At 41.4% G+C, this 15,889-nt stretch overlaps 1 protein-coding gene across 5 annotated transcripts in view; it reads right to left on the bottom strand.

Annotated features, from left to right (window-relative positions):
- Positions 1–15,889, bottom strand: part of RNPC3 (RNA binding region (RNP1, RRM) containing 3) — a 29,338-nt gene that overhangs the window by 2,938 nt on the left and 10,511 nt on the right. Inside the window, exons 13-15 of one of the 5 annotated variants that reach the window (XR_013959425.1) lie at positions 14,976–15,108; positions 14,221–14,292; positions 13,203–13,258 (exon numbers count right to left, since the gene is read on the bottom strand). Coding sequence is in view for 3 of the 5 variants with exons in the window: in XM_080648020.1 (XP_080504146.1) it covers positions 14,236–14,292; positions 14,976–15,108 (190 nt within the window). In the remaining 2 variants the exon portion in view is untranslated. Of the gene's footprint in view, positions 1–11,131; positions 13,259–14,220; positions 14,293–14,975; positions 15,109–15,889 lie in introns of those variants that run through there. The other 4 variants (XR_013959426.1, XM_080648020.1, XM_080648019.1 and 1 more) reach the window with 4 other exon arrangements.

Consider the following 15,889-nt stretch of genomic DNA (forward strand, 5'->3'; position numbering starts at 1 on the left):
ACCCCGTGGTCTGCAGACCACCGGTTGGCGACCCTAGAGTGTGGCTGCCCACGTGGTTAGGACAGCCTGACTTTTCATGTCACTGGCCATGCGGTTTAGACCCCTGCCTGCCCCTTCCTCCCTAGAGATAACAGCTAGTCCTCGGTTGTATTTCAGCTCCAGGCTCAGAAAAGCAGCGAAACCGGACAAGTGAGGCAGCGGCTGCCCCAGAAACAGTGACACTGACTAATGACCCTGCCTGGTGCCGACCAGTCAGTGGAGAGGATGCCCTGAGAGAGCACACCTGCAAAGCTGATGAGTATTTTATCAGACCCTCCTCTGAGACCTCCCCTAAGGTCCCCACCTGCAAGAGAGAGACTCTCAGGACAAAGGAGCAAGCCTGTGCCATTCCCTCCCCCTCCCCCCACAGGCATGTATCTCCTAACCTCCAAGGGACCCCACGAGACTTGCACCGAGGGGAGCAATGGGCAGTGGCAGCGCGTCCCGGGCTCACCCCGAACCCGTGTCCAAGGCCCCCTTTTCTCTGACCAGCTCACCTGGGCTCTCCGCTGCGTCTGAGCCCTTCCTTGTTGCACTCTCCTAAGCGTATTTCTGCCGCCATCACGGACCCAGCACCCTTTGGCTCAGTGCTGTGAGCCCTCCCCTTTCAATGGCCCCCTCCTCCAATGCTTTTCCCTTAAGTAAATCCAGTTTTTCTTTATTCTCAGCCTGAGGTGGCTATTTAGCCTGCCCGGCTTTAACGTTTCAGTAGTATGTTTAGAAGATTGCAGAGTGAGGGTTACCCTCTTATTTTTTGTTTCTTCCAATTTTTACTCTGCACAAAATTAATTCCCCTATTAGTACTTGATCTCATTTGCACCCACAGAATGTTTTCTTGTTCATACTCAGTGCTCCTTCCCTCAGGGGAATTACACCCTCCTGTCCTGTGGAGTTGGGGAGTGTCTATGTGATTTGCTTTGGCAGTGAAATGCAAGCAGGAGGAATATGTTTGACTTTGAGGCCTCTTTGTTAAATCTTGTGTCAAAATGGAGTTTTGTGGCCGACTATGAAGTGGCTAAGATGAAGGGTCAGTGCCTTGTTGATCGACGATGAACATAAGACATACCCGTGGTTCCTGTAAGCCACTGAAGGTTTGTAGTTTTTGTTACTAAACTATTCTTTTCTGATACAACCATTAAGTTCCCTTACGCTCTTTGATTCAAAAGACATTCTATGTGACATTGGCTTTCTCTTGGGATGTAGGAAGTCAAGGGTCTGCATTTCCAGGAAGATGTCCATTTCATCTAGGTGTCTGATTTGTTGGTGTAGAACACTTCATGGTACTCTATAATTCTTTTTCGTTTCTGTAGACTATGCAGCAATGTCCCCTCTTTCATTTCTGACTTCGGTAATTTGGGTCTGTTTCTCTTTGTCCATCTAGCTCAGGGGTGGGCAAACTTTTTGACTCGAGGGCCACAATGGGTTCTTAAACTGGACCGGAGGGCCGGAACAAAAGCATGGATGGAGTGTTTGTGTGAACTAATATAAATTCAAAGTAAAGGAGCGGAGGGGAGAGCAAGAGAACCGGATAGAACAGCCGGATCCAGCCCGCGGGCTGTACTTTGCCCAAGGCTGACTAGCTAAAGGTTTGTTAATTTTGTTGTTTCTTTCAGTCAACTTTTCCTTTGATTGATTTGTCTCTATTATTTTCTTTCTCTGTTTCATTGATCTCTACTCTGATCTTTATCGTTTCCTTTCTTCTTCTAAGGCTGTGTTCCATTACATCTTCATTTTCTAGTTCTTTCAGTTGCATATTAGGCTGTTGACTTGAGATCTTCATTATTTGTAAGTAATTATAACTATCAATTCTCCCTTAGCATCGCTATCAATTCATCCTATCATTTGGTACATTTTGTTTTTGTCTTCGGTTAAATATTTTCTAATTTCCCATGTGATTTCCTCTTTGATGCATTGGTTGTTCAAGGATGCATTCATTTCAATGGGAATGGGAATTTTCCAGTTTCCCTTGTTATTGAATTCTAACTTAATCCCACTGAAAATACTTTGAATAATTAGTAGCTTGATATATAGTCTGTCCTGGAAAATGTCCCGTGTGTACTTGACAAGAACAAGTATGGTGGTGTAGTTAGGTAGGGTGTTATGCACATGTCTGTTAGATCTAGTTGATTTATGATGTTAAGTCCCCTATTTCCTTTCTTATTTTCTCATTTTATCCCTTATCATGAGTGGGGTGCTGATGTTTCCAACTATTATTGTAGAAATATCTATTTTTCCCTTCAATTTTGTCCATTTTGGCTTCATACATTTTGATGGTCTAAGTTGTGTAAATGTTTATAATTGTTACATCTGTTTGCTCTATTGAAACTTTTATTAATACCTATTGCCGTTATTTTCTCTTGCAACCTTTTTTATTTAAAATCTATTTTGTGTGTATAGCCACCCTGCTTTCTTTGCTTACTACTTGAATGTAACATTTTTTTTTCTATCCTTTCACTTTAAATCTATTTGTGTCTTTGGATCTAAGAGTCTTGTAGACAGCATATAGTTTGACCATGTGTTTTTACTGAGTTTCCTAATATCTGTGTTTTAATAGAAGAGCAATTAATTTACACTTAAAACTTACTGAAAAGGAGGGACTTACTTTTTGTAATTTGCTTGTTTTCTATATGCATGATAGCTTTTTGGTCTCTCATTTCCCAGTTTAGTGTCTTATGTTTAGTTGTGTGTGTGGTGTTTTTTTGTTTTTAATTGTTTGTTTTTTTGTAGTGAAGTATTTAAATTACTTTCTCGGTTCCTTTTGTGTATATTCAGTAGCTGTTTTCTTTGTAGGTACCATGGGGTTCATCCTTAAACTGTAACACTGTATTTGGAATCTATGCCAGCTTCACTTCAATAACATACAAGAACTGCCATTACAATTCTCTTCCCACTTCTTTTCATTGTTGAAGTCCCCAAACTACACCTTTATACATTATGTGCCCCCACACATATTTGAAATGCATTAGTCTCTGAAATTATGTGGAAAATGTGTGGAGTTACAAACCAGTTACAATACTAACTTATGGGCTTATTTCAATGTATGCCTCTTAAATAATGTGGAAAACAACTGTAGTTATAAACCATTGTTACAATAATCCTAGCTCTTGTAATTGCCCATTATTTCCTTTACTAGAGGCCCAGTGCACAAAATTCATGCACAGGGGGGTGTATCCCTCAGCCCAGCCTGCACTCTTGCCAATCTGGGACCCTCTCCAATCCAGGACTGCTGGCTCCCAACTGCTCACTTGCCTGCCTTCCTGATTGTCCCTAACCACTTCTGCCAGCCAGCCTGATCACCCCCTAACCCAGCCGTGGGCAAACTACGGCCCGCGGGCCGGATCCGGCCCGTTTGGCTGTTCTATCCAGCCCGCGGAGCCGAAAGAGCGCAGGGTTCTCTTGCTCTCCCCTCCGCTCCTTTACTTTGAATTTATATTAGTTCACACAAACACTCCATCCATGCTTTTGTTCCGGCCCTCCAGTCCAGTTTAAGAACCCATTGTGGCCCTCGAGTCAAAAAGTTTGCCCACCCCTGCCCTAACCACTACCCTGCCAGCCTGATTGATGCCTAACTGCTCCCCTGCCAGCCTGTTTGCCCCTAACTACCCTCCCCTGCAGGCCTGGTCACCCCTAACTGCCCTCCCCTGCAGGCCTGGTCACCCCTAACTGCCCTCCCCTGCAGGCCTGGTCCCCCTCAACTGCTTTTCCCTGCAGGCCTAGGTCCACCCCAACTGCCCTTCCCTGCAGGCCCAGTTGCCCCCAACTTCCCTCCCTTGCAGGCCTGGTCCCTCCCAACTGCCCTCCCCTGCTGGCCATCTTGTGGTGGCCATCTTGTGTCCACATGGGGGCAGCCATCTTTGACCACATGGGGGCAGCCATCTTGTGTGTTGGAGTGATGGTCAATTTGCATATTATTCTTTTATTAGATAGGATTAGATAGGATAGAGGCCTGGTGCACGGGTGGGGGCCAGCTGGTTTGCCCTGAAGGGTGTCCCGGATCAGGGTGGGGGTTCCCTTGGGGCGTGGGGTGGCCTGGGCGAGGGGCCTGTGGTGGTTTGCAGGCTGGCCACGTCCCCCAGCGACCCAAGCAGAGGCCCTGTTATCTGGGATTTATTTATCTTCTATAATTGAAACTTTGTAGTCTTAAGCGGAGGCCAAGGCAGGCCAGGGCTGCAGAAACTTGGCTTCCTCCATCGCAGGGGGCAACTCAAGCCTCCTGCTCTCTCCAGCTCAGTGGCTGCTGCCATTTTTGTTGGGATTTATTTATCTTTTATAATTGAAACTTTGTAGCCTTAAGCAGAGGCCAAAGCAGGCCAGGGCAGGCAGAAAGCTTGGCTTCCTCCATTGCCGGGGAAACCCAAGCCTCCTGCTCTCTCTGTGGCCGCAGCCATCTTGGTTGGATTAATTTGCATACTCGCTCCTGATTGGCTGGTGGACGTGGCTTGTGGGTATAGCGGCAGTACAGTCAATTTGCATACTACTCTTTTATTAGATAGGATTGTGATCTGAATGTCTCTAGATGGCTTTGAGTTCCTGTCTAGCGTCCATTCATTTCACGCTGCAGAGTCCCTTAAGCATTTCTTCCAGTGCAGGTTTGTGTATTTGGGAATGTCTTATTTCTCTCTGAGTTTTGAAGAACAGTTTTGCTACGTATAGGGTTCCTTGTTGGTTTTTTTCTTTTAGCACTTTGAATATATTAGTCTACTGGCTTCTGATCAAGGTTTCAGATGAGAAATTTACTGATAATTTTATTGAGAATCCCTTATATATGACTATTCACTTCTCTTGCTGCTTTCAAGATTCTGCCTTTTATAAAATTTAATTATACTGTGTCTCAGTGTGGGTTTCTGAATTCATCTACTTGAAATTTGTTGAGCTCCTTTATGTTTATATGCATGACTTTCATCAGATTTTTTTATGTTTTCAGCCTTTATTTCTTCAAGTACTCTCTGTCCCTTTCTCTCTCCTTCAGGGACTCCTATAGTGCATAGCTTTAAAATGAGTCTTAAAATTAGTAATCTAAGTCATCTAGTTTTGTTTTTCTCAAAATTGTGCTAGTTATTCTAGTTTGTTAATTTTCCAAATAAATCTCAATCAGTTTGGCAACATCAACAAAATAGAATTTTTGACTGGGAAAGAATAAATTTTTAGTCAACATTTTAATAATCGTGTGTGTGTGTGGGGATCCCTCAGCCTGGCCTGCACCCTCTCGCAATCTGGGACCCCTCAGGGGATGTAGCAGTGTGCCAAGCAGCAGGCAGCAGGGAGGAGCCCGAGCCAGGGCTGGCACTGCGCCACTTGCGTTCATCCCAGTCCGCTGTGCCTGCCACCACTGCTCAGTAGCGCTGCCGCGAAATCATGAGAGACTCCCACCCCACCGCTGCACTCGCCAGCCATGAGCCCGGCTTCTGGCTGAGCAGCGCTCCCCCTGTGGGAGCACACTGACCACCAGGGGGCAGCTTTTGCGTTGAGCATCTGCCCCCTGGTGGTCAGTGCACGTCATAGCAACTGGTCGACCAATCGTTCCAGTCATTCCGGTCGTTTGGTTGTAACAGTCACTTAGGCTTTTGTGTGTGTGTGTGTGTGTGTGCGCATGCGCGCGCGCACGCACACGCACATATTTTTAATTGATTTCAGAGAGGAAGGGAAAGGGAGAGATAGAAACATCAATAATGAGAATCATTGATTGGCTGCCTTCTGCACACCCCACAATGGGGATGGAGCCCACAATTGGGGCATGTGCCCTGACCTGGAATTGAACCTGGTTCATACATAGATTAACACACTGGCTGGGCAATAATCATGAGTCTTTTGACACATTTACACATTATCTCTCTCCACTTATTTAAGTTTTCATTTTTAAAAATTTTTATTGAGTTTAGAGATAGGATGGGACAGGGGAGGGAGAGAGAGAGAAAAGAAACATCAATTTATTGTTCCACTTATTTATACATTCATTGGTTGATTCTTGTATGTGCCCTGACTGGGGATCAAACCCATAACCTTGGCAAATCAGGACAATGCTCTAACCACCCGAGCTACCCGGCCAGGACTAAGTTTTCATTTTTTACTATCAACTAGAGGCCCAGTGCATGAAATTCATGCATGGGTAGGGTCCCTAGTGGGTGCTGGCTGCCTGCCAGGGCCTCCCTTTTTTCTGCGCCACCTCCTGGTGGTCAGCGCACGTCATAGTGAGCGATCAAACTCCCAAGGGGATACTTTGGATATTCGCCTTTTATATATATAGACTAGAGGCCCGGTGCATGAAATTCATGCATGAGGAGGGATTCCCTCAGCCAAGCCTGCACCCTCTCCAATCTGGGACATCCCTCTCACAATCCTACCACTGGCTCCTAACTGCTCACCTGCCTGCCTTACCACCCCTAACTGCCTCCCCCCTGCCCGCCTGGTCACCCCCAACTGTCTCCCCTGCCGGCCTGGTCGTCCCATGCAGCCTGATGTTCAGTCATTTGGTTGTCCCTCACTAACCCCCCTGCCGGCCTGGTTGCCCCCATGCAACCTGCTGTCTGGTCGTCCATCTGGTTGTTTCAGTCATGACGGCCCTTGGCTTTTTATATATTAGGATCATTGGTGGGGGGTTTTCACCATACAGAGGTAGTACATATTTTGGTAGATTTATAGCTAATTATTTCCCCTTTGGTACTATTGCAAATGGTACTTTTAGAACATTTTCAAAATGTAGTTGCTTATTGCTCGTATATTGATGTACATTTGATTTCTACACCTTTTAATTTTGTAACCTTAACTCCCTTATTAGTTGTAGGAACCTTTTAATTCCCTGGGATTTTCTACATGGCATTTCTGAATAAGGACAACTTATTTCTTTACGTTTGATTTGTATGGCTTTCCCGTTTATGCACTGGCTGTCAAGGAGATGTTGAATAGGGATGGGGAGTGTGCACTTCCTTGCCTTTCTCTCATCTTAGGAGGAAAACATTGAGCCTTTAACCAGGAAGTATTAGCATAGCCATAGGTTTTGTAGCCATTCTTTACCAAATTAAGCTCTTTCCTATTCCTAGTGTACTGAGTTCTTATGGACGGATGTTTAATTTTGTCAAATGCTTTCCCTTCCTTTATGCTTTTGTTTACTCTGTTGACATGATGAATTACATCTGACTTTCAGAATTTGAAGTAGTCTGAACTTCCCAGAATAAATTTCACTTGACCATGATGTATAATTCTATTTACAGTTTGATCAACTTATTGACACTGCATTGAGGATTTTGCATCTATACTCATGAGAAATTGGGATATTGTAGTTTTCTTGTACTTTGCCTGGTTTTAGTATCAAGATAATGCAGGACTCAGAAAATTAATTTGGAAGTGTTTGCTTCCATAGGATTGTTCGTTTTCATTTGCTATTTAGCAGAATTTACTACTGAAAATACCTAGACCATGAGCTTTCTTTGCAGGAAGAGTTTGAATTACGAAGTAAATTTATTAAATAGAAAAAGGATTATTCAAGCCACCTACTTCTTGAACAAGCTTTGGTAGTTTTTCACTTTCAAGAAATTGGTCCATATCACTAAAATTGTCAAATTTATAAAAAGAAATTTGTTCAAATTTCAGTATTATATTCTTACAATTTGGGAGGGAGGAGGGGGAAGGGTCTCTTACTTTCCTTTGCAATCTGGCTAGAACTAGTTTTGTTTACAATGGTATTTCCTGTTTACAAGGTATTGGTTTGTGCTTATTACTGTTATTTCCTTTTCCTGCTTGCTCTGGGTTTAATTTATTCGCTTTCTAGTTCCTTAAAGTAGAATGTACATCATCAATCTGTCGTTTTGATTCTTTTCTAATATAAGCAAATTCCCTTTAAACACTTCTTTAGCTGTACCTCACAAATTTTTGTTGTATTTTCATTCATTCAAATTCAATTATTTTCTAATTTCCCTTAAGAATGCTGATTTGCTCTATTTGTTATTTAACGATGTGTTATTTAATATCCAGGAAATTTGAAGTTCCCCTGTTACTTGCTATCTGGTTTAATTTGGCTGAGGTCAAAGGACACACTTTGTATGATGTCACCGTTTAACGGTACAGAACCGTGTGTCTTCCAAACTGTTGGCCATTGTTCCGTTCTCTGGTGAGGGAGGAAGAAAAACCTTCCTTTCATCACGGACAGACACACAGTGCACAGGCAGACATACAGTGTGCTGTGATTTTAAAATTTCATGTCAGTTGATTAAAAAAGTCTAAAAATGCTCCTTTGGGAGGGACAGTCATTTTAAAAAATAGCTGAGAAACTGGTTTAGAGGTATGCCGCTATTTTGTTTTATTTTTGTTTTAGCTGTGATATGTTTGTCATACAGAAAGATGTAATTAAAAAAAGAGACTCCATGTCCCAAGACCCAGGTTTAATAAATGTTAACATTTTGCCAAAATATTCTTCAAACATCCTTTTAAAGAAAAATAGAATCCATACAGCGCTGCCCACTCCAACTTCATCTCCTTTCATCTTCTTCTTCCACAGCGAGGCAGGCAGTGCCTCCATAAATACCTAATGCTGTTCTCTGTGTCTATTTTTGTCTAAGCTCTGAAAAGTTTCAAGTAATAAAATAATCTGTGGCTCAGATTTTCTTCTGTATTCTGGGATTTTCAAGGACCCTGGTATATTAACTACTAGTAAGTGGTATCCTGGTGCTGTCATAATCTTTCAAATAAAATACCTTATGTTGTCAACACCCTTCTCCTCATTTCTAACCGATGTCCATGTTTAACAGACGCGATCCCCATGCGGTGTTTATATGTTGTCCTGATGTTCTAAGTCCTGTTTGGCCTCCTCCCTTCCCCAGGGCGTCAGAGCTCAGCCTGTGTGGTGCAGGGCCTCTCCTCCTGGCACGCTCTCCATGCTGCCGAGTCTGAGTTGCGTATTTGAGACCCCCCTCCCCCCGCCCGCTCTCTTTGTGACTGCTGTGCCTCTATACAGCTTGCTTCCGCAAATGTCAGTTGCTTAAGTTCTTGGGTGGGAACTCTATTCCTCCTAAGAACCATCAGCTCTATCTCTTACGTGCCTAACACACTGGTCTGCTCTCATGTCTACTGAACAGTCCCACTGAGGTCACTATTTTTGTTGTATATGCATGAGTTAAGGAAATTAAATGGAACAAACAAAATGTCTTCACTTACAGTAGGAGTTTACTTAAAAACTCCATTACTCACAGAGGGACGTGTTTTCTTACGGGGTGGTAAACATCAAATAATTCCTACATCTAAGCACTCAGCACAGCGCCTGGTGAACGTTAGCTATTGATCCTGTTCCCTTACTTCCTCTGAAAGCCTTAGTATCTCTTGATATTGATTTTGAAGGAGTCTTATTTACACAGTAAATGCTTTCTGACTCACCTAAAACAGCAACCTGAATGCTGTGCCTCTGTCTGATGACTGACTTACCAGGATTACACTGACTGTTCATGTTACTAACAGGAGGCAGACTCCTTAAAGGGAACAAACACATGAGGTGTCTCACTGCTTCACACTCATCCGAGCCCTTGTAGAAGGCATAATGGGAAACAACCGTACTAACCAGAGTTTACATATCAGATATTGTTGTGTTTGTTCTGACTGCTCCACCGGCCAGCCGTTCCCTGCCTCTCCCTCTCCTCATGCCTCTCTACTCCCTGAAACACAATAATGAAATGAGACCAATTAATAACCCTACAGTAGCCTCTAAGTGTTCACGTGCAAGGAAGAGTCACAGGTCTCTCACTCTAAGTCAGAAGCTAAGGATGAGGAAGCTTAGTGAGGAAGGCATGTCCAAAACCAAGATGGCCACAGGCTAGGCCTCCAGCACCAGACAGACAGCTGAGTTGTGGAAGCAAAGGAAAAGTTACTGAAGGAAATGAGAAGTGTTACTCCAGTGAGCACACAGATGACAAGAAAGCTGATAGGAGGAAACTTGAACGGTCTGGATAGGACAAACCAGCCACAACCTCATTAAGCCAAAGCCTAGTCCAGAGCCAGGCCCCAGCTCTCGTCTGTTCTAAGGTGGGGAAAGTGAGGAAGCTCAGGAGCAAGTCTGGAGCGGGTGGAGACTGGGTCATGTGCTTTAAGGAAAGACGGCGTCTCCACATCACCAAAGGGCAGGTGAGCCGCGGGTGCCGATGCAGAAGCTGCAGCAAGTCAGCCAGGGAGCTAGCCAAGATGATGGAGGAGGCGGCCGCACTCCACAACAGGCTTCAGTGTAGGTAACAGTGACACTGCAAGAAGATGCCACTGGGACTTCCATAGCGGGACAGGAGAGGTCAATGCCTGGCTTCAACGCTTCAAAGGACAGGCTGACTCTCTCGTTAGGGGCTAATGCAGCTGTGGCTTTCAGGTGAAGCCAGTGCACATTGACCATTCTGGAAGTCCTGCGGCATTTAAGGACTATGCTAAATCTTCTCTGCCGGGCTCTGAAAATGGAACAGCACATCTGTTTAAACATGGCTTACTAGACATTTTAAGCCTTCTGTTGAGGCCTACTGCTCAGTAGAAAAGATTACTTTCCAAGTATTTTTGCTCATTAATAATCAAGGTAAGACCCTCCATCAGCAAATAAAAAAAGATGACTCACTGTAGGCTCAGACTATGGTAGCATTTTTTTTTCCAGCAATAAAGAATTTGTAAATTAAGGTATGTGTATTGTGGTTTTTAGATATAATGCTATTGCATATTTAATAGGCTACAGTATAAACATAACTTTTATAGGCACTGGGCAATCAAAAAAATGTGACTCGCTTTATTGTGGTGATCTCGAACCAAACTGTAATATCTGTGAGATATGTCTGTATATGAAAGTTTTCCTACTTACCTACAGCTGAAACTAATTTCACCAAGGGAAGGGAATTTTATATGGGAAACATATGTACCTTTTGAATGATATTCTAACAGATTATGGGGGCACAAAAATCAAAGACTAAACAAATTCCCTAAACTGGAAAACACACACACACACACACACACACACACACACAACTCATAGCCAGACAAACAAAACTCCTAAAAGAATTACAAGAAATACGATCACTATTAAAGAAAATTTTGCAAGTAAGTGCACTGGTATGCAGGTAGGAATTAAAAAGGGGCATTATTTGTAATATTAAAATACAATTTAATATTGTAAAACCACCTTAATAAAATCATACTTTCCTAGCTATGTAAAACATTAAAATTAAGAATATTTTAGTGAAAAAAATAATTTATTATATAGAAAGCTGATTAAAATGCACATAATATATGTCCAATAAACTAATTTAAGTGCAAATACACTTAATTTTTAAATACACTTTAAAAGCTGTTACGCACAGTTCCATAGCCCAGATGGTCAATTTCTTCTCAAAGATGCAAAACACAGGAAAGACATGGAATTCAAAAGGAACCTAAAATACCATAAAAATTCATTGAAAGCAGTAATGAGTATAAAACAGTTCATTAGTTTAAAAATAAATAAAAGCTAAAATATTTATACTTAGAAAATTAGTGAATCATGTCAGTACAACATTTTATTTGTCTAAAAAAGGTTCTAAAGAAACTGATTTATAATATTAAAAAAAAAAACACATTTAACCCCCTACTGGGAAAAAAAGTAATTTCAATATCTGTAATTTTTTGCACTCTTAGGATGACAGTGATTATTAACAGATGTTTGAATTGTCTCCACAGGACTAAGAATAGCAGGATTTGCAAGAAGGAAATGTAGAGGCACCAACCAACCTTTATTTTCCTACCTAGAAAGGTAGATGGGTAGTGACATTAGGTAGCTAACCATTTTAATCTCACAAAGTCGTATCCAAACTGGTCAGTCCTTATAACTATACTAAGGGAAGGATCCTTTTCAAATTAGATTCTTCATCGATTCCCAGAGATTTGATTTATTAATTCTAGGACCCAGTTCAGGAATCTCAGTCTAAAAATCCTTCCTAGGAGGTTCTCAACCTGGGTTACATATTAGAGTCAAAACTTAGGGAGGTCTAAAAAATCCCAGAATCTATGTTGCACACCAGATCGATAAGTCAGAACTCTGGGGGAGGAACCCAGGCATCAGTAGATTTTTTTAGTGTTTTTTGTTTTTGAATCAATACATTAAAAGTTTCCCAGGTTATTTCAATGTGCAATCAAGTCTGAGACTCAGTTCTGGGTAATCCTGGTCATGAACTAGTCTGGAAACCACTGTTCTGACATATCCACTGGGACTATTTCTCTCCACTTAATGTGCTACCCTGAGTCAACATTCTGTCTTCCACCTCTGTTACACTTTTCTTCTTGCTTTTGTTTTGTTTGGGTTAGAAAAAGAAAGAGGAAAAAGATACTCCTACTTGCTGTCTGTCTCAAAGGAAATTTCAACAACACTTCAAACGTGAGGTCTGCTACTCTTATTTGGAATTTACATAGGAATCTACTTATGCTATTTTTTAACTAGCTAATATTTTTTAATATTTGAATTCTTAAAATAATAAAAAAAAAAACATTTCCCCAACCAAATTTTACAGCACATTATACAGAATACCTAAACTAAATCTATATATATAAAGGCCTAAGTGACTGGCCGACCAGCCAGTAGCTATGATGCACACTGTCCACCAGGGGGCAGACGCTCAATGCAGGAGCTGCTGAGCTGCAGTCATGTGGCAGTTGCAGTTCTCGGGTGACGCACCCGGAACCAGAGAGGAGGGAGCCCAGTTCAGGGGTGCATCACCCGAGAACCACCCTCTCGCAATCCAGGACCCCTCAGGGGATGTTGGAGAGCTGGTTTTGGTCTGATCCCCGCAGGCTAGGCCGAGGGACCCTACCAGTGCACGAATCCATGCACCGGGCCTTTAGTATGTTATAAACAGAACACATGTTACTGAATTTGGTCTAGAAATTACATAAATGAAGAAAAAGGGCTAAATTCTGTATTAAAGTAAATGCATACATTCTACAAGTAAATAAATTGACCTGATTCACTAACTTTCCCTGAAAAAATTACGTAACCTAAAGGAAAGTCTAGAAAATTTAGCAACACATCTAAACAAACCCATAAAAGATTTGTTCAATCAACACTGATATTTAGAAATATTTCCTTTAAGTTGCAAAAAGTATTGCTTATTCTGGACCAATGGGTGGGAGGGACAAAACATTTCTAAGGAAAACCAAAAACAAAAGTACTGCCCCCAAAAGGATACGAGAAAGGATACACTTTGCATGACAGTGTTACAGCGGTATGTACGCAGGGATGCTTCTAAAGAAGAACAGCGGGTTGCAGTTTAATTTCTTCTCATTTTCCACATGTTTACATATAAATGATTTTTAAAAACACACACTAAATATTGTTTCTTGTTAACTGTTCCACTAAGGCATTTGTAGGACTTATGACTATACCACTATAGATGTTTTAAAACAAAATTCAAATATTTAAGGTATCTCATAAAAGGAATACACATGAAGCAAAATTTTCTCTAAGTTAAATAATTTTTTCAGCTTAACACCAGTAATTTTGACCCATTTACTTCATGTTCTTCCAGTGTACAGAGGCAGAAATATTTTAAATAAAATAAAAAAGGATATATTTCCATTTATTTTTCTTTCATCAATGTAACCCAACTTTAAAGTTGGAAATGTAATTCTACCATTTTTAATAATAAAATTACTTGAGTGTGCATTAGAATTACACATTTGAAAGACAAAAGATTTCATTCCATGAAAGACACGTATGCACTTCTCTTAAATGTCCAATTAGTAATTAGTAATGCAAGTGCTCAGGCCCACCAAGGATGACTGATTTGTCCTGGCTTGGCCCACACACCCTGTCACAGAAAAACTGGGGGGCCGGAGGGGGAGGAGAGCTGGTTTCTTGGTTTCCCAAGGTCCCCACCCCAGACCTCCTGAACAGAAACTCTGGCAATCTAACACACACTCCCCTCATAAAACCCATTTTCCAAATGGAACTTTTATATACAGATAGGCTTTATTCCGTAGTTATAATGTTGAAGCTGAATGAGAATTAACTGCACAGTTAGAGATGAGATGGAGAGATGGATGCAAGGCCCTGACTAAGGGCTTTCACTTGCGTTACTGCTCTACCAGCTCCAAGTGGTAGACAGGTGTGGTGGGCGGGGAAATGACAGGGCCCTCCTCCATAAGAGTGTAGGTGGCAGAATCTCAAAGAGTCTTCTCCTTTCATTCATTCATATCCACACTTACCTTCACCAATTTGTGTCACTTCCTTTTTCCTTCTTTAGAATCTTGTTTTGGTCTAGCAGATCGAGCGAATTGCTAATATTTAAAAATTAAGGTTTCCTTTACAAACATGGAAGCAATCTTTCCTAATTATCAAGAACTTTCTAATTCAGAGTAGAAGTACAGTTTTTGAATTTACCTTTTATATTTATTTTTATACTCTCAGACATTTGTTAAATACGTTTTATCTACCTGCTGTCCATGATTTGGGGGAGAAGTAAAAAATGTACCTTTCTCTCCAGTCAGTATTTTCCACACCTGGACCTTCATTTACCCCACTGATTTAATAACTTGAAAACTACCTTCGCTAAAAGCAGGGTAATTAATCAATGGTCTATTTTGTTTATGAAAATTCTTAAATGCAAATATGAATTACAATATGATAAAATACAAGATAAAACTACAATGAACTGGATCTCTTTAATGACCCTAAAGGAATTTTGGGGGACTGCAGGCTCAGGCTCAGCGTGCACACGCACTGTTGGGCTGTGTAAGAGAAAGGTTTAGACTTGGCTACATCTTAATAACCTCATGCTGCTGCTGAGGTTCCTTCCTGTCCAATATTCATCTAAACAACACTCATCTCTCTCAGCCAGGAACGTCTGTGATTGAGTACGAATGCCAGTTGTTAAGTCTTCTAAAGGCTGATAAAAATTAGTTTCAACTATACTCTTCTCCTAAAAACTAGAGTGTTTGGGACAGACAGGTTAAAAGGATACAACCACCATAGGTTTTCCAAAAAGAACATATCCATTAGCTTCCTTCAAGGCCTTTGCTGCCGCTTTTTCGTTGGGGAGCCCAATGAAGGCCTGTCCTTTCATGCGGCCCTCCTTCATCAGGCGGATGTCAAACCTAGAGGTCAGAAGAACGAGCGGGTTTGAGTCAAAGCATGTCAAACCATGGTGACCAAATGAATGGAAATGTTGCCATTTCAGAATGAAAACAACTGTACAACCTCATTAGCACATCAATTCCTCGCTTTCTAAAATTTTATTTTGTAGTCAGTTCTAAAATTGATTCTATGAGTAGACAATCGAAGTTTGAGGATGCGCTTACATGTATTTTTTAGCTATCTTAAATGTATTTATGTGATTTAAAAATTATCTTACCAGCAACTATGAAGCACATTTCTTAAGTTATGTCATATCTCTATTTTTTAAAAATTCCATGCAACCAACTCAATACTATTACTCAAGAGACAAAAAACAACGATATGACCAAGAACAGAAGGGCTGATCATCATAACCCCAGAAAAAGAACGGATTTCAGAGCAGGAAGAGATGTTACTAATCACCACTTCACAGGGATGCCCACGGAGACAGTGGTTTCTTCACTGTCGTTTTACTGAGCTCAAGTCAGAGACCGAAATACGAAGCACATGTATTATTGCAGGTGTAGAGTTCCACTCTTCCATACTGTATTTTTTTAACATTTTGAACACAAAGCTATATTGGAGACTCCTTAGAAAAAGCAGGTTATAACTTGTAACTAAAGTACTGCTTGCCATTTAGAGTCTACAGGACTAGGAAAATCATATAAAGCATGAAAAAATGCAGTGAAATTTTAAAATTCACATGACTAAGTCCCATGGGGAACAATTATTAATCTGTCATTTTGTCGTGTACCACTTTCT

This window comes from Plecotus auritus (genome assembly GCF_963455305.1).
Source record: "Plecotus auritus genome assembly, chromosome: 12".
Taxonomy (NCBI): domain Eukaryota; kingdom Metazoa; phylum Chordata; class Mammalia; order Chiroptera; family Vespertilionidae; genus Plecotus; species Plecotus auritus.